The sequence below is a fragment of the Prinia subflava genome, chromosome 2 (assembly GCF_021018805.1).
Source record: "Prinia subflava isolate CZ2003 ecotype Zambia chromosome 2, Cam_Psub_1.2, whole genome shotgun sequence".
In the NCBI taxonomy this organism is placed as follows: domain Eukaryota; kingdom Metazoa; phylum Chordata; class Aves; order Passeriformes; family Cisticolidae; genus Prinia; species Prinia subflava.
The window spans coordinates 107053841-107072259 of record NC_086248.1 but is presented as its reverse complement, the minus strand read 5'-3'; the positions used below and the strand labels follow the sequence as shown (position 1 = coordinate 107072259).

Below are 18419 nucleotides of genomic sequence, written 5' to 3'. Positions count from 1 at the left end.
CTCACCAATGCTGGCAGCTTTTCTTCAGAAGTTTAGCCTTCAAGGAACTATACTTTAAACTAAAACAATTAGAGATCATTTTAAAAATAAATGCTAAAATAGTAATTTACCTGAAAATAAAGAGTGAAACTAAAAAAATCACAAGATAACATGGTTTGAAGTGGGAACAGGGCTGTGTGCTTCAAGCAGTAAAATGTCTCTAGCACTACAGGGGGCTGAGGTGCTTTAAAGGGATAATTTATAATTTAAATCACACTGTCCTTTCTCTCTCCAATGCAGAAGCAAAAATGACAAGCCTTAGCTCTGACCCCAGCCCTGCAAACATTTAGACACTGAATTGTGTAAATAGCTGTGATAAAAGGATGTCTCACATACAGCAGCAAGATTAAGCCTGTGCTCCAACTTGCCAATAGAGATGAACTGAAGGCCCAACTACTGGCCCATGACCCCAATTATGTAATCAAGATGTTAATCTTCTCTCTGTCTTTTCTTTTTGAATACCCTTCCTGCAAGTAATTCAGGTTTAGTGAAGAGTAAAAGCACACATTGCGTACTGAAAAATAAAATTATAATCTAAATTTGATATATAGGGAACTCACAGCTTGGATCTTCATATTGAAGTATCCAATGAATAAACATACATACACAAACATATATAAAATTGAACTATAACTAGTAAAACAATTTTAGATGGAGAATTTTTTTGCCAAGGCACCTAAGATCATCACATAGTGAGGTTGGCAGCTTCCCACATTTGGTGTGACAATAACCTACTGGTACAAAACCGATTAGGACGTGTCTGTTTTCCATGGATATTTCAAATCCACACAGCACACTTACTGCTGGAATTCCAAATGAGTCAGTTTTCTATAACTTACTGTGCATTAGGAAGAGAAAGGAGCCAACCCCACACTGTTTATTGAACTACTTCACACACTCATGATGCTTTTAAGAAATTCTAAATACTTCTGCCAGCAACTGTATTCTGGAAATACAGCAATAAAAATATTTCCTCTTATTCTGCACACATGATATTTTGAAAATCATACACAAACTCTTAAAATATCCTCTTAGCTCTTAGATTTGTAACAGATTGAAATAATACTGCTGAGGAGAATCAAATTCCTGTTTATAACGCCTACTTTAGTTTTTCTAGTATTCCAGAAGAACTCGCAGACACATTTAGCTGGGGCCTACAGGTAAAATAACTGCCTGCAATAAAATACTGGGTGTACTTTAGTGGAAACTGCATCGAATGCAACACTATAAAAAGCATAAAACACACAGAACACACAGCACAACACAGCAGCGAGTGATCAACAGATGCAAGTGCCAAGGCAACACGTAGAAAGCGCAGCAGCACACAGGGCTGGGGCTGATTCTTGCACCTGGATGTTACCACAATGGGAAGCTCAGCGGGTCAGGAGCGCGGCACACGGTGCATGCAATGGGAGCACTGGAAGAAGCAAGCACTGCAGACAGACTCGTATGGGAGTTAATGTATGAAAAAGCTTACTTCATTTAGAAAGCTCACTAATTGGTCTACCGTTAAATAATCAGTTTTGTCTCCATTGCTGAAAAGGAATTTATTAGAGAATGTGAGTTTTTATACACGATGCTACGGTAGGCATGATTTACATGTTGACATTGTTGATACTTTTAAAACCACCTACTATTTCCTGCTTGAAAGTAGCTCTATAATCTCAAAATGAACACTCACAGAAAACATACTAACTGTCTATGCTTGGCACAGTATATCTCCCACAACACATCTCCCTATCACTGAACACTTCTACTTCATAAAACAACATGTAAGTCCTCCAGCTGAGAATAAACTGGGTTAAGAGTCTTTGCAAACTTCAAATTTCTTACTTAATTTAATTAGTTCATATACTGTGTTAATCACCTAAAGGAGCAAGGTAAAAATTACAGTAGTTAGTAAAGCCAATGCAAAAAAAAAAGAAAAAAGTTCCAGGTGCTTCCTTTAACTCATGTAAAAGTTGCTCTAAAATACAGAGTGAACTTTTACATTAACAGTCTGAGAAGGGAGGAAGGGGAAAAACATAGACTGGAGCTTGTTCTAAAGTACTGCTACTAGATTCAAGGGTAGATAAATTTTACAGTGTTCTGTCACTCCTAGTTATGGACTAAATATACAGCAAAATGTCTTTAAAGCGAGATTATATTCCATTTGAACTTACATCTTCTTAAAGAGGTCCTCTATGTCAGTTCGGGGACATATCTTTTGGGTGAGCTCATAAAATTTCTCGTAAGTAAAAGCTGCAGGTTCAATTTCATCATTCTGCAACAAAATGCAAAGGTACATTTATCCAGACAAGGGAGCTTATGTGCTCTTTTCCCAAGAGAATATCTTATATCAGAAAAGGCAACTGAGAACTGGTTTAGCTCCTTCCCAAGTATAAATTTACCTGGTTTCTTTCGTGCTCTCTCAAAGTAATTCTAAATTCATCTTTATCATAGATCTGTTTGATGTGCTTGTATTCTAACCTCATAGTAACAGTAATTCTACATAAACAGAGCTGGAAAACAATCTATTTTTCTACTGAAGCTGAAAAAAAACCAAACCCAAACCCAAAAAGTTCAAGCCATCACCTCTCTGGGGCTGCTGGCAGGGGCTCCCACTGCAAGTGGGACAGAGCTGAGGAGCAGCTCTCCAAAGGAGAAGAGCAAAGAGCAGGAGGAGTCCAAGAAATTCAACAAAAAAAAATGTATTACCCGCATATTTTGTGCTTATATACTTTGCATAAATGAACAAAAGGTAGTTTGCGACAGAAAAGAAGGGAAGCCTCCTCTAAGAGGTTTAAGGACCCCTGTGTCATACAGATTTAATTACTTTTTGGCTCTAGTAAACAACCTCCAGCGATTAGTAAGTAACACACAATAAGCACGCTTTTTGTGATGCAAATGACTTCGATTACAGCTAAAACCGTGAATGAGTCATCACTTTATTACTATACAAAAACAGTTATTCAAAACCATTAAATACCTTTCCGCTGGGAAGACCTAATTCCTTAAGTGCCTGAAAGATGACTTTTTCTGTTTTACCTGATGCAAAGGTTCTGGTTATGCTAAAACAAAAAACAGTGGAGAGAAAAAAAAAAAACAAACAGAGAAATGTTAGTCACTTTTTAAAAAATCAGTTCTCTCTTGCTTTTACTGCCAACATTCTCCTCTGGCTTCAATTGATGAATGTAAGCAGCTTCCAAGTAATACTGCAGCTGAAGCAGCGCCCTGAGCTCCACAGAGCAGCCCTGCTCTGCCTGCAAGCCAGCCATTAGAAAATCCATCAAAATAATGAACTGCAAACAGAGCAAAAGAGGGCTTTTCCCCCAATACACTGGGATACACAGCCATGCAAAGCATTCTTTTGTTTGCTCTTTTTAAGCTGTGTGCTGATAGAAATGACTGTTTAGAAAGCAGCAGATTGTCCGAGGGAGGAGACTCGTGTCTCCGGTCATTCCCGTTGTGGTGACTTCCCTTCCACTCCAGGCATCCATGTGTGCCTCCATAAGGCAGGAGTGGGCTCTTCCCAAAGGCAGCTTCCTTCCTCTTTCCTTTCCAAGCAGCTGCTGCTATCAAGATACTCCCAGCCATGCCAAATGCCATTCCCTCCTGCCTCTGGATGCTCCCTCACCTCCCAGCCATTGAGAATCTCCTGTCCTAGTCACGCCACACACAAATCCTTTAGGCAGGCCCCAGCTGCCGCTGGAATATTTCCCCCAAACTGATGAGCATCCTGCTCCTTCCCCAAGCGTGATTTCACCTGCATACGACTGGCAAACTGGTTTCACTTGGAATGGGATAAATCCCTTAGAAAGGAAGCTAGTTGGTATGATTAATATGAGAGTGGTCTATTTCTGTTTCCATTTGACAGGAGTCTGGGTCTGGGAAGGGGATCCAAACCTGCCAGCTCTCCTGCCTTCTGTTTAGGGTTTGAACTGAAATGCTGCGACCCACAAACCCCTGGATTTTGGAGCCTTGATCTGGAGAGAGGAACTGAAGTCTGTGCCCAATATACATTTCTAACAAAAGCTGTACATTGGGAAGCACTCCACGGCTGCTGCTAAGAACGTGTTGCTCTTTATCATCGAGCGAGACAAACATTTGCCGAGACGTTTAGTTAATCTCATGCATAAGAAATAATTTCACATGGCAAGAGACGTGAAACAAATCGTTGCTGCTATTTGTTGCCATAGCAATTCACGGTTGTTTTATTCTCCACGACACTCTAAACTGCCTATGTAAATGTTTTCATACTAATAAAATTAAAATCAGGAAGTGAAAATATCTAAATGATAAAAAAAATATTTGAACAAAACTTAGCCATGTTTTTCTTCTTGCTGGGTCCTTACAACAGTTAGATTTCTATGTCCCTATTTAGACATCTAAGTTAGCTGTTTGATTTTCCAAAGTTGATCAGTACCAAGATATTTTCACTAAAATATAGACTGAGTTTAACTTTAGGCACTTGTTTTTTTTAAAAAAATCCTCAGGCATCTATTTTTCCTGCTAATTCTAAACCACAGAGTAATGTTAGCTCTAGAATTTACAACCTATTTCCAGCCCTGTAAATTTCTGTCTTTTGTAATGAATTGGACTCCAATAATAAATGTCCTGTAAAACATGTAATATTGGTGTAAGTAATTATTCAGATGTGTGCCAAGATTCCATGGCTGCAGGGAACTTACTTTTGATGCCAAATGTATTTTTTTTTATTTCACAAAAGCTGACAGCAAACATAGCAGTAATTTGTAATGAGAGCAGCAGTGTAGAGAAGATTGCATGAATCAAAAAAGATTGTAAAAAAATACAGCGTGACACATTCATTTTGCTAAGGCTATTGCAAATAAAATTGCTTTTCCTTCTATCAGAAGAGACTTCCTCCTAGCAGATTTACATTCATCTTGACACCTACAGGTGTTTACTCCTCATGTTCCACCTACAGTGGTTTGGGGCTTATGGTAACATGCCAGTGTACTTCCTCACAAATATTTAAAATACTTCCCAACTCTGGAACTGAGGGATATGACTCTGTTGTGTTTGTTGATGAATTAAATGACTTGGTTACTTCAGACTTTCACCACTTTCCAACCATCACCTCAAAAATGAAGCCATCACAACTGTGGAAATCAATCTTTTACCATACCTCCACTGAATTTATCAGCTTGGCTTGACCTGCCTATACTGTACAAGGAATTTCTAACTTTCATTTCCAACCAACACTGAAGTATTGAAGCAGATTTCTTCCAAACACTCTGGAGTAATCAACATGAAACACACTTTAAAAACCTCTACTTTCAAACTTAATTAAACTACTGAAAAACAGATTTAAGCTTCATTTCTCATAGTTTAGCTTTTTCTTTTTGTACTATATATTTTCATAGTTAGAACCTAAACTTGCTTGAATCCTATTAAATGTAGTATAAAAAGGGAGAGGCATAGACCGAGCAAAGCTAATTTCTAACCAGGCTCTAGATAAGCAGGTGCAACTCACATAGAAAATCTATTTTTTGCCAGCAGACAGTTGAAGAAACCATGTAGATTTTTTTTTCTTAGCAAACACTGACCTGTTAATTCATCTGGTACATAGGGTTAAAATCTGAACATACAAAATATCTTACAAATGCCGTGTCTTTGCAAGAGCTGTGGATGTAATTCTAGACTCAGACTGCTAAAATTTATTAAAGCCCAAAAGGCAAAACTGTTACTCTTTAAAGGTTTTCACACTGCTAACTGCCAGAATTTCTTCTCTCCCAAACACAGCCCATCAATAGCAACAGATCTACACCCCAGAATACATTAAAATCCAGAAGAAGCTTGAGAAAAATCTTTGTGACTTTGCAACTCCCAACTGTACAGCCAAGGAGTCACGAATATTTACGGCATTTGCCACCAACAGCCTGGGGAATGTCACCTTCTCAGGGCTCAGCATTCCCTATGGGGAATGTGGTAGTTGCAAAATTTGTTTCAAACTTGGGACGAAATGCAAGGACCTCTGATTCTGCAGGTGAGCTTTATTTTTTTTCCCCTTGGTGTTTTACTGCACTTCTGTGTAAAAATGAAATACTGCTGGATCTTGTGATACACAATCCCACAGCTGAACAGACCTGCTGGGGGTTCTGTTTCTGAGAGAGAACCCTTCCTAGCTGCACCCCCAGAGCTCCAGCAACTGCTACAGGCAGCAGGAGGAGCTGGAGAAAGCAGGGCTGAATAAATAACAGTGGATTGAAAACAGGTAAAAGGGAAAGGTCAGGTGGAGGGGAAGCACCAGTGGTTTAAACCAGTGAGAGAGGTACTGGGGGGAAGCTTAGGTAGCAAATGTGAAACTTTGGTGCCCCTTGCATAGCAGAGCCATTCAGCTCCCATTTCCCAGTGCTTCCTGCCCTGCCATCCTCATACACACATCCCTCTCCTGATGCATCTCCCTTCTCTTAGCGCCTTTTGATCCCTGCTCTTCCCTTCTCTGCACTGAGGGTTCATGGAAGAAGGGGTGAGGCAGTGCAATCCCCCCAGCCCAGGCTGACCCCTGGGTGTCTGTGCCCCACTCCAAGATCAGCAGCTCCTGCTGGATCAGGCCACTGATTTTTTCTCTCCTCTGTTCATATTCTTCTCCTCACTGACACCTCTTCTTGTCCTTTAAGTGGGTGACACAGCACTTCCTATGTGAGCCCCCAAAATTTGCCACATTTTACCCACACCAAGGTAGCACATTCCTTGGTTTATCCCAGATGCAAAGGAGATTCAGCTCCATGGAATGATAGATCCCTTACGAAATTATAAGCAACCTATTTTTACAATAAATTAAACAGCTAGGGCCTGATTTATGTTAACCTGTAAATAGTGCAAATTCAAATGTAAAGATTTAATACACTGGACCCAGTGAACTGGGTTTTGAAGCAATAGACTGTCTGCATACACAAATCAGTATGCTGGAGCACAACAGAGAGAATTTATGCCTCACTAAACGTGATGTAAAATATTTAAAGGCAGAAACCGTTTCAGACAAGCTAGCACACAATAAATTCATACTGTGGAATAGGGTTCTGTGTTCAAACACTGGCATAAAGCTGTAAAGTCCTGAGATTGATTTGTCCCTGTGGTTTTGTTCCCTCATCGTTACCCTCCAGCCGATGATATTCCTCCTGGGACTTCTGCACAGGAGGTGCTTCATGGCAGCTGAGTTTGAGAAATAAGCAGGGCCTTGGCCATGTGAGAACTGAAAGATTAATACACTGAAGAGCTTTAACACTGACAAGGTGTCACCTGAGTCATGAAGCTAAAGAAACCTGGAAGGCAGCATGGCAGGCCCTTTGTCTTTTTGCAGATTCCAGAGATGTAAAGTCCTCTTTTCCTCTTTGAAAAAAATAAATGTTGTGTGAGGCTTATTTTACAAAGCCCTCCCCCTTGCTCTCTTCTGCGAGTTTGTCTTTATGACAAACCAGCATGCCCCAAAAATCTGGTTTGCATGCACTTTATGAGGAGAAAAGCAGCTCAATGTATGAGCAAGAATGAAGTCCTGGAGCAGGAGGGGGGAGTATTGTTACCTAGCCAGAGAGGACTGAAACCACTAACTTGTAATAGTTAATAGCTGCACAGAAAGAAAGATGCTATTCTGGCTTTGCTGTTCCTGACAACAAGTGACCCAACCATTCATTTACCATGTGGACAATACCAAATATTATCCTGGGGGTTCCTATAAAAGCAGAAGCATTTTTGGCAGACACATATATGTCTCTTTTACAAGGAACTTTACAGTTTAAAAGTACCTTTTTGTCCTCTACTTAACTGGCCTGCAAGCTTTTATGGTTCTTTCTTAAAGCATTTTTTCAAATTTTACAACTGAAAAACTCATCCCAGGGTTTGAGGAATGTTAGGCTGAGAAACCTGATGCTCTTAGCTCTAAACTATTCTGACTTTGAAAACTATTAGGAAAACTCATATCTTCATTACAATGGACTGCAAAAAAATAATGACTAGGCTGATAAGAAGTTCTGCCTAGCTTACCAAGGAGAGCAGATAAGAATATCTAGTTCTGTACTTAATCTTATATATGCATTAGTAGTAAAATTAATATTATATTCCATCATTAAACCACAGCATTTTATTAAAATTATAGAATTAAGAAGTGAGAAAATCTAGAAAATCTAGAGCTCCCCAACTGTGCTTACCTCCGAACTGGAATTTTCCCATTTGTGTTTGTTAGAAAGGCCAGCTTCATCCAGCTGAAAGTAGGAATGAAATATTTTTAAAATACTGTTTATTAAAAGTAGGATCTAGATACTTGTGTTTAACTTCTTGCCATATCTGCTAAATGAGTACAGACAAATAACTGTTTTGCAATAAAACCATTTTTCTGTAACTTTTTAGTGCTTTAGGCAGGGCAGTTCTTTAACTATGAAAACAAAAAAGGAGCCGAAAAAAACCCAGTACAGCAATTAACACAAGTGTGAAGATGAGAAAGTCTCATGGGGTTTTCCTTGCATATGTATCAAGGAAAAAACAAACCAGGCAATAATTAAAACATACGCTACAATAAATCAAATGAACAGTCATAAATTCTCCTGTAATTTCTCCTGGGCAGGTGCCAGGAGAATAGCCTTGAGACATCTTTGGTCTCAATAAAAGACAAACTCTTAACTCATTTAACACCATTTTCTTTACGACATTGTTTTGTAAATGTCAAACTATGAAAAACATTTTCTTTTCGATTCCAATGAGGAAAACAAAAGGACAGAAAAATAAAGGAAGAAAGGGAGGGAAAGAAAGTAACTTACTGTTTCTTGAGACACGTCATTGGACTGACATTGTTAGCTCTAAAGTTATGTATGATGGATCCAAGCCCTTCTACCCATTGCTGAAAAACACAAAAACACCGAAACACCAAATCAGGAAAACTGAAGAGGGGAAAGTAGGAAAGTTTGTTCTGGGGTAAGGTTCCTCCTCATAGCCATGGATAGTGTTAATAACCTGTGCTGAGGAAAAAAACTACCCCTGTCACAGCCCACACCATGGAAAAGTCCAGCCACATTTCATCCATTTTACCCATTACTATTTCATCCTCCCTAGACAAAGGGACTGTGCTTCCATTCTTCCAAATGCTACATGTAGTATCAGCAGTGCTAATAAATCACGTTATTGCCAGCCAGGGCAAGTGATCCACTGACTGATTTATTAAGGCCTCTATTTATATCCTGTATGAACATTTACCTCCCTTTTGGTGGCGGGGGCAATATCAGCTATTACTGAGCACCATTATCCAGTGTGTGAGGACACATTTCACTGGTCCAGTTTAGAAAAGGAATGAAATAAAATATTAATAAGCTAGAGCAAACCACGGAGGGGCACAAGAACAACTTCATCTAACACCCTGTTATGTATTCAAGTCCTGCTTGTTTGCTTGTTTTCATCCTTAAAATGCACAACATTCCAAACAATCCCTGGGATAACTTCCAGCCAGCAGCAGCATTACAGCATTTATTTGTGCAATTCCTCTTTTAGGGATCTATTTTTCTGCTGCAGCCTGCACCCCGACTTTGCAGAGCTGTAGAGAAGCAGCCTAAGGCTCGGGGCCTGCCATGAACACTCAATGATTTCAGCAAGGATCCTGGCAGGAAAAAGCCACGGGGAGAGGAAAGAATGGCAGTGCTGCAAGCCAAGTTCGATCTCAATTATGCCATTGTAACACTAGGATTACTCAACTGATCATTTACACTGGTGGAACTGAGATGGGATTTGGTCCACTGCTAAACATTAACCTTGGGAATAAAGGAGCTTTTTGCTTCTGGCCAAATGCTGCGCATGCAGCTTGAGCTGACTTGGGCAACATCCAGAATATGACACTTATAAATAGATGCAGATGAGTGTGTTTTTCTCCTCATGAATGAGTGCTGTACATCTGCAAGACAGATGAAAAAAATCATGATTTATACTGGAGGAACACTAACCTCTTTGGGAAATGGCATATTGTAAACTGCAGGCAGCAAATCCCTGGGGGCTAAAACAAGGTCCAAGGTGTCAATTCAACAAATAAACAACACACTTAAAGAGACTCCTGTACTCATGAAATATTAAATCTGTTTTGCCTTAGGAACAGTAGTCACTTATTAAGATGTATGTTAATATTTAAGTGTTCTTTTTAAAGTTATCTTTAAATAAGTAAGTACTGCATAAAATATGCATTTAAATACATCAAGTGTGTGTCTGAGAATCATTTGAAAAACAGAACTATCACTTATGAAAAAAAAGGTAGTATTTGGGATTTTCTTAGGTGTGTTTTTGGGCTTGAAAACAACCTCCCAGCAGGAGTCTGCCCTCCCATCTCTCTTTTTCCAGCTGCATGAGTAAGATGACTTTGTAGTCATAGGCTGAAGGGACTGCTTAGGAAGATAAAGCAAGCAAGGTTCATGGGGCAAGATAATATTATTTATCAGAACTGATATAACTAGAAGCCACTGACAGATTTAGGAAACACTTATCTTTTCCTACAAATGTTCCCTCACCTCAGATGATAAAGCAATGGTGCTTGTGATAATTCCAGGGTAAATGCCTGAAGAAATCTTACATAGACTTCCATTTCCTGGAACTGTTGAAATTCAACTATCATCAACTACCTGCATTTGGGGTTTGTGGTTTGTTTGGGTTTGGGGTTTTTGGGGGGTTTGTTTCTGGGTTTGGGAGGGTTTTGGTTTCTTTGGTTTCTTTGGTTTTGTTTGTTTTTGTTGTTGTTTAAATCAATTAAATGTAACATTCCTGCTGCATTAACCCTGTCACAGCTATACAAACATTTGTCCTCGTATGATCTGCATAGGTCTGTACCTCTTCAAAACTCCTTGGCCTTCCAACACTGACCCAACCACTCAGTGGCATGTTCACTGCAAACAAAAAACCCTTGCAAAATTAAATTACACCAAATGCATGTTGTGAATAAGATGCAGGCTGTCTCACATCTATTTCTGCAAAGAAACCACCACTGGTGCAGTACTGACCTTATCAGTATTTCATTTGGAACTAAAAACCTACAGATCCATTTTGATTTGAAGGCAATGGATTACAACTACACCAGATACAACAAAAACTAACTTTTAAAGGTAAGGCTGGCCAGCACTCAGCCCTGGAGTTACTTTGGCCCAGCTGGAAGAGCTGCCAAAAAGGAACAGTGCTAGAAAAAAACACAAGTGAAGAGAGAAATCAATACACTGAGCACTTCCCAAGTGATTTTTTTTGCAGGAGTTGTCTTGATGGTTCCCACTTTAGAGGTCTCCCTAATCCCTTTTTTGGTGTTAATGCCCTTCCCCGACAGAGATGCCAAATCAGGAATTGCACTCCCTTAGAGCAAAAGAGCACAAACCTACAGCCAAACACTGATGCGCACAAAAGCATCCCATTTCTGCTGGCAGCAAGCAAAGGAGGGACCCAAGAGCCCGTCCAGCTCTGAATCATCTTTACACTGGCGTGATGTGCCCTGGGCAGTTCGTGGCAGTCCCGGAGCCACGTCTGCCCGTCTGTTCCACACCACATGCAGCATCTGCCTGCCTCCCCTCGGCTCGGGCTGCAGCAGCTTCTGCAGTGTCCCATCACAGGCTGCCCACGCTCATCCGCTGGCCCCGCATCAACCAGGAGTACAACAAAAAACCAAACTCAACAACACCTTCCACACAGTCAGACTTCTTGTCCCTCTGAGCCAGAAGAGTCTCCACTCCAATTAATACTGTCTTCATACTTGCTTTTAAGGTACTGTGATCCAGTGCACAGATACTCACAAAATTCGATATCAAGCTGGCAGTATCTTGCTTTCCTGACAACAAACCATTCCCAGATTTAATGTACACTTGTCTGATGACCTTGCAGGAGGGATGAAAGAAGGGCTCAGGTTTTTCTTAGCTAACACACAGACAAACACAGCAGCAGCCTTGCTTGTATTCTATGACAGCACTCCTTATTTTACAGATGAAGCTGAAAGACCTGTAAATCTACGTAAGTAACAGGGATAAAGATCCTCAGTTCTCTTCTTTCATGCTCAGCATTTTCAAATCACTACCTGTGCACAGGAGGAGTATCTTATAACAAATGGAATTCTGAAATGAGATATGTAGGAAACACTTTGGTCTTAGGAAAAAAAAATGTTTTTGATAGAAATCAGGGCACATTGGATTCTTACTGATGCTAGTGATGAATATTTTCCAATATTCAAAACATGGTTCAGTACCTTTAATCTGTTGAGGTAACTCCTCAATGGCACCCTATATACAAACATTATTCCAGATTCATAGAGGGATCTGGGCCCTGCTATTGAATCCTCAAAAATCAACAGTCATGAGAAGAAATAAAACCAAACACCAGTGCACCTTAAGCTCACACCCCCTCAGGCTGACACAACAGGCCAAAATCTACACTGCAGGCTGGAACAAGCACTGTGTTGTTTTTCTCTGACAAGATCAAACACTGTCAAACATCTCTAGAAGAAGAAAAATCAATCAAAGAAGCACTCTCTTAGCTTTTGCTGTGGGACTGAAATGCTTCTGAGGCACTTAGTGACCCTGTGTTAGCTGAGGATCACCAATGAAACATGGGCAGAACTGGCAGGGTGCACAAATAAGTTTGGCCTTTAAGCTCTATTTTAGCCATCACCCTTTCATTTAGGCAGGGTTAAAAAGGACAAGAATTATGAAAGGTTAAAAGTCACCATAGCCTACAGCTCATGGAATTCCAGACAAGGCCATGCATGGCTCACTGACCGATGGGGTCAGTATTACCCAGACTTCTTGAGATTTTACCTTCCCTTTTGCAGTGCAGTCTCTCCAGAGCTGCACTCCACTTATTCCAGGCACCAGGAAAGCCAGGGAGGCAAGGAGGCACTGCCCTCAGATTTTGGTGTTCAGTGTCTGGGACTGGCTGCCAAGGGCTCCATAGCTTGAAGGCTCAGGAAGCCCACAGAGAATTGTTTCCCACTTCTCCCCGAGAGAGAGACGTGGGCTGGCAGGAATCCCCGGCACTTGCCCTCAGCCAGCAGATGTCCCCATTCTCTCAATGTAAACATCTCAAAACTCCTCTCTGCTCCAAGAAAATCACCCTTCCTCTCACCCCAGGCAGCCACAGCAAGGAGACCTGAGGAGTGACAGCGCCAAACCTCTCCCCCGCCCCGACCAACCACAGCACTGATTTTTTGCAGGACATCGCTGGGAAAATCCTGCAAGTATTTTAACAAAGATAAAAGGATTCCTTCTGACTTTCAAGGATTCCATCAGGAAAGCTGAGGCTCACATGCTCTGTACTGGGAGCTGCCCAATGTGCCCACTTCAACAAAGCCTCCTACCCTGGAGTGGCTTTTCCAGCATTGGAGGTGCCTACTCTGAAAGGAGCTGGAAGAATCACTCTGGCTGCTCTTGTATGCAAACTCAGAGAAACACAGTGGAGCTTTCACACTGAAATCAACCTCCTGGCTATGGAGAACCAGGGCCAAAGTCGTCAATTTACTGATAATTCCACAGTGGCACAGCCAAGAATGTACATGAAAAGGCAGAAAAGACATGCCAAGCACCAATAGTTAATTAATTGCAGGCTGGGATATGAAGATTTCTCTAGAGAACATGGAATAACATACTGGTAAGTTGTGGTCATATATTTAAGTCAGTCATGATATAGAAATGTTTATGACATGGGCTATGACACATGAGCCACATACTTCCACAGTGGGACACAGAGAACAGCAGGAGGCTTCAGGAGATCTGTTCAAGAGTGTTTCGCAGGTTCCTTGAAAAGTTTTGCTTTGAAACATCAAAACAAACCAAAGCTTTGGGAAAACAGAACTTTTCTGTAATATATTTGTGGAATATTCCCATGGGAATCTTCTGCTCCTTTCTGTTTGCCCTCTTAACAATATGATTTGGGCAAATGTTTAATAGTTTCAGGGGGAAAAGAAATCAGGGTCAATGAGGCTAGGTTGGATGGGCAACCTGGTCTAGTGGAAGGTGTCCCTACCCATGGCAGGGGAGTTGGAGCTGAGGGTCTTTAAGGTCAACCCAAACTGTTCTATGATTCTATGAAAGAGAATTCTTTTTGTAAATCAAAGAGTTAGATTAATAGAAACACCAACAAAAGCCATCAACCTGAAGTGCTTTGTCTTACCAGAACCAGTTTAAACCTGTTCGTTCTGGTGCCTCACAGGTTAAGTGTGAATCAGTGTCTCCGTAACACACAGGCAGAATACATCTATTTTTTTATCAAACCCAGCTAAAGGTGTAAAACCAGTGTAAAAGGTTGTTCCACTCTGCTTCCCACCCTGACTCCCCCATGGCTGTTCCCATCCCAGATGCCCTGCCAGAGGAATGCATCAGCACTTCCCAAAGCCAGATTATCTTCAACACTGGTGGGAGCTTTGCCTCTAAACATGATTTTAACATTAAGGCTCTTCCTTGAATTGAACTAGGAATGTTCACTGAACTCCTCTGCCAGCAGGGCATGGGGACAGTACTTTCAAGCAGAAGAGCAAAATCTCTGAGGTGGAGAGATGGTCCTTTCCAAGAAAATAGCTGGAGCTGGGAAAAAACAACCACCAGGGCAAATTCACCCCTGATATGCACTAATATTAAGTAATGTTAAAGAAGCTGACTTAAGTTATTCTTTTAAGCTAAACTCCTTAATGCATTGCCAGAGTGGATGAGCAAAGGAGACAAGAAGTCCAGATTTTGGGTCACTGAAGTACAACAGCTTAGCTGGGCTCATGCCAGCCTTGGATAGGAGCCCACGTGCCAAGGGCTGAGGCCTCACATCAGCACTAGATCACTTCTGCCCCGAGGAAATTCATCCCCAAATACTCACTGGCCTTTTCAACTGTCCTAGACTGAGGAAAACAGATTATCCAATTTCTAGGGCACAGAAAGTCCATCTGGGATGTAAAAAAGAAAAATACACATATATGCTCTCATCTCTAATATGTGTGTGTGTGTGTTAATTTTAGCTCAGGATAATTTCCATAAACTGATTTAATCAAGATTCCAAACATCAGGTTTTCAATTCCACCTTTTACAGTCCCTCTCTACCACCACAGTGGAGCTGCTTTAGGAGAGGACCACGACAGCTGCTTGCAATCAGAGACAGAGTACACCCTATTTTGTGGCTGTTTTAAGAGTGGAAATGAAAACCAATTTCTCGGCTGAAAACACCAATAAAATTTAAGTAGATAGAATGTAAATACCAGAGTTGGAGCTTGGAGACAAATGGAGAGATAATAAACACACTCTTGTTGTTGCAGTAGCTGTACTTGGAGCTCAGCAATGCCTTGGCCAGCCCTGCTGAGCACCAGGGGCACCCCCAGGGACTGTCCCCACTCTGCCACCCTGTGCCAGGGACCTGGCAGATCCTGCTTCCCCGTGGTGCCACTCCTTGCAGGGATAGGCTGAAGAAGGCAGGAACTTCCACCAATTTTCTGCCTCACGGTTATTCAGTCCCATTTTAACCCAGCCTTCAGTGAGTAACAATTGCTTCTTTTCCAATTGTAAATCATCACCCACAGAAGCAGAAGAGCTGAGCTTTTGTGCTTCAATCTGCCACTCAGTTCCCTCATTTTAAAGTACCCCAATCAGGTACAGACCAATGCTCTGTTCCTCACGCCAACAGGGGGGACAGCAGAAACCACAGGTTTCTTACACCCGTTTTACCATAAGCTTAAGCTTCAGTCATTACCCCTTCTCCTCCAAATTCCTGCCTCTGCCATTTCAAAGGAGAGGCTTCTATTTGAACATGGATTAATTTGAGGCCTATTTTAAACTGCAGTTAGCAGCTGCACAGCTACTTGATGCCATACGAAGACTTGTTTCTTCTAGAGGGGATTTACTGTGTCCCACAAGGAAGATGTTTCCTCCCAAACAAAACAGGAAGAACTAAGCAGGAGCACTTCTATGTGCAGATAACTCCTAGAAAATTCTGTTTTAGCACAGAAGTGCAGTAGCAAGTTGATGTATTTACCATATACCAAAGGTCAACACAGTGCAGGCCGAATTCCCCAGCGAGAGCAAGTTAGAAAGCTGTACATTGATTTTTTGGCCTGATCTGCTTTATGCTCTCCCTCGTGCCTCAAACATATCATATCAGACGAGGTGGATCATCACTGCTGACAGCTCTGGATATATATTTTGGTGGGAAGGCTCCCAGTGCAGGGCTGACTTCCATGGGCCTCTCAGAGCCTGGGCACTGCAGCATGACACACCATTTCTGTGAGGCTTGGTTGTTAATGAGCAGATCTTTTCCACAGCATAATTAGCTCACCTCTTGTGACAGTCCCTGTAATGGGCCAACATTCTCACAAACCGATTAGTCTAATACAGGTTATTGAGATCCAAGGTGGCTGAGAAACTTAACTGCAGCTGTTCTCAGGATAAATCAGAGACGCTGCTGGGTTAAGTATGAAAGTGAATGCTGCCAACATCTCCTTTGCTTTGCTTCTTTTTGCAAATGCTTTCAAAACATTACTCTGACACATTATTTCCCTTAAAGTCTGCTGGAAATACACGTAGTAAAATCAATTTAGTGTACCCATGTAAGTTATGCAAGTATTTCGCCTATAAAGGAGTTTACTCAGCATTGCCAGTGTTTCCAAAGGTATGATTCCAAAGCAATGAAAAATAAACCAGGTCCGGCAAGGGATTTCGTGATGTTGCATTCAGCAAACAGTTTTAAAGGAGGGATTTACCAGGTGTGAGATACTGATCACTACTTAATATTTAACTCACAGGCAGAACAGATTATAATCCTGAATACCCTAAATAGCTGCAGACAGAAAAGCAAAGCAAAGAGTGTGTATTTTCAAACGCCATGAATGTTTGGATCTCAGCGAGCAGTGTACTATCAGCACTCTGATCAGGTTTCTCAGAGCAGTTCACAGCTCAGCACCAGGGCAGGTGGAGCCCAGGACTTGCATGTGAACTGCAATCTCAAGCTCTCAGGAAAGGTGACGTGTAAAAAAGCACCATTGTTTCCTTACGGCTGCTCCGTGTCAACGGGAAACAGAAAAGAACCTGGCTACACCGGGATCCCCGTAACTGCAGAGAATTTTCTTTCCTGCCTTTGTTTTTTCAAATAATATAAACCACACAGTACAATTAGGTTATCAGAACAGAATTTTGAAGGGTTGAACTCCACCCACCAGGACCTTTCAGCATCCCACAGCACCACCATCACCTCGTCGTCTGCTGAAGGAGCCCCACACAGACACCGAGCAGCTCTGGGAGTGCTCTGTCCTACATCTGATGGTCTCAGTGGCTAATTCTGATAAACCACTGCACATGCACAGGCTGATAAATCCCTGTTTCCTCCCACCACGGCGCACAGACACGCTCCACATGGATGTTTGCTGTCCTTTGGACGAGTGAGGCTGCAGACACTGAACTAGGTATTCCAGCCAGCCACACAGGCAGACTCGGGAAAAACAATTGAGCACTGCTGATGAGTTCTTCTTTCAACTCCCACACACTGTTTAATTGTGAAATACCTTGGCTACTTCTGTGTTTTCCGCTACCATGAAAGTGAAGCTGATGTTCACCAGATCTGTGCCACTGCAGACACACACTATCCGTCCTTCCAACTCATTTTCTGATTTTCCAACGGCCTCAAGTGCAGTCAGTATTTTGGGATCCTGGGAAAGAGAAGAATTAACTTGTTAGGCTTGCACACTTCAGTTATGCAAGGCACTATGGTAAAAATGCATTTTCACCTCCTTATACATTTACACCTTTAAACCTTTGCTAGTCATCTTAAATGAGTGCTTTCACTTAGAAACATTGTGCAAACCTCAAAAAAACCAATGTATTCTAACAGTTAGGAACATGATTGTGAGAACTCACATTTTCACCACGAAAAGGAAAAATTAATCACTCCAAGGACTGGAAACAGAGGAACAGTACTAATCTCTAAGTTAATTATTCCAATCTAGTTAAGTCCATAGTTCCTGAGAGTCACGATGTCTGTGACTTCTTGGATGTTTCTTAGCGACACGTCACACAAGCTGTTGGCTCTGCTGCTGGAGATTTGATGGGTATATATTTTTATATTGTTTTAAAGACAGAGCTGAAGTCTGAAGCACTTTGGTGTGGCTGTCAGCACATGGAGCATGGGGCTGTCTGCATCACCACACCTCATGCCCCTTCTCTGTGGGGCAGAAATCTCAGTCTGCAGATTCCCAGGAGAATTTCTAAGAGATAGTTACCTACAGTCAACACAAAACCACTTAACATGTGAAAGTGGAAATGCAGGAAATACAACAAATCTGATAAACTGAAGGCCTGCTGGAAGGAGAGCCACAATTCAGTGCAGAAACCCCTGGATATTCCTTCTGAATACTACTGAGCATATTTCCAAAGTTTTGGGGTTCTCCAGAACTCCTAGCTAGTACTTTTGCTGATACT

At 41.5% G+C, this 18419-nt stretch overlaps 1 protein-coding gene across 1 annotated transcript in view; it reads right to left on the bottom strand.

The window, feature by feature from the left end:
* The window catches only part of PLCB4 (phospholipase C beta 4), a 184376-nt gene that overhangs the window by 63366 nt on the left and 102591 nt on the right, over positions 1 to 18419 (bottom strand). Inside the window, exons 6-11 of the mRNA XM_063391480.1 lie at positions 17507 to 17650; positions 8796 to 8875; positions 8190 to 8243; positions 3008 to 3089; positions 2202 to 2302; positions 1517 to 1574 (exon numbers count right to left, since the gene is read on the bottom strand). Of these exons, the coding sequence (XP_063247550.1) occupies positions 1517 to 1574; positions 2202 to 2302; positions 3008 to 3089; positions 8190 to 8243; positions 8796 to 8875; positions 17507 to 17650 (519 nt within the window). The remainder of the gene's footprint in view (positions 1 to 1516; positions 1575 to 2201; positions 2303 to 3007; positions 3090 to 8189; positions 8244 to 8795; positions 8876 to 17506; positions 17651 to 18419) is intronic.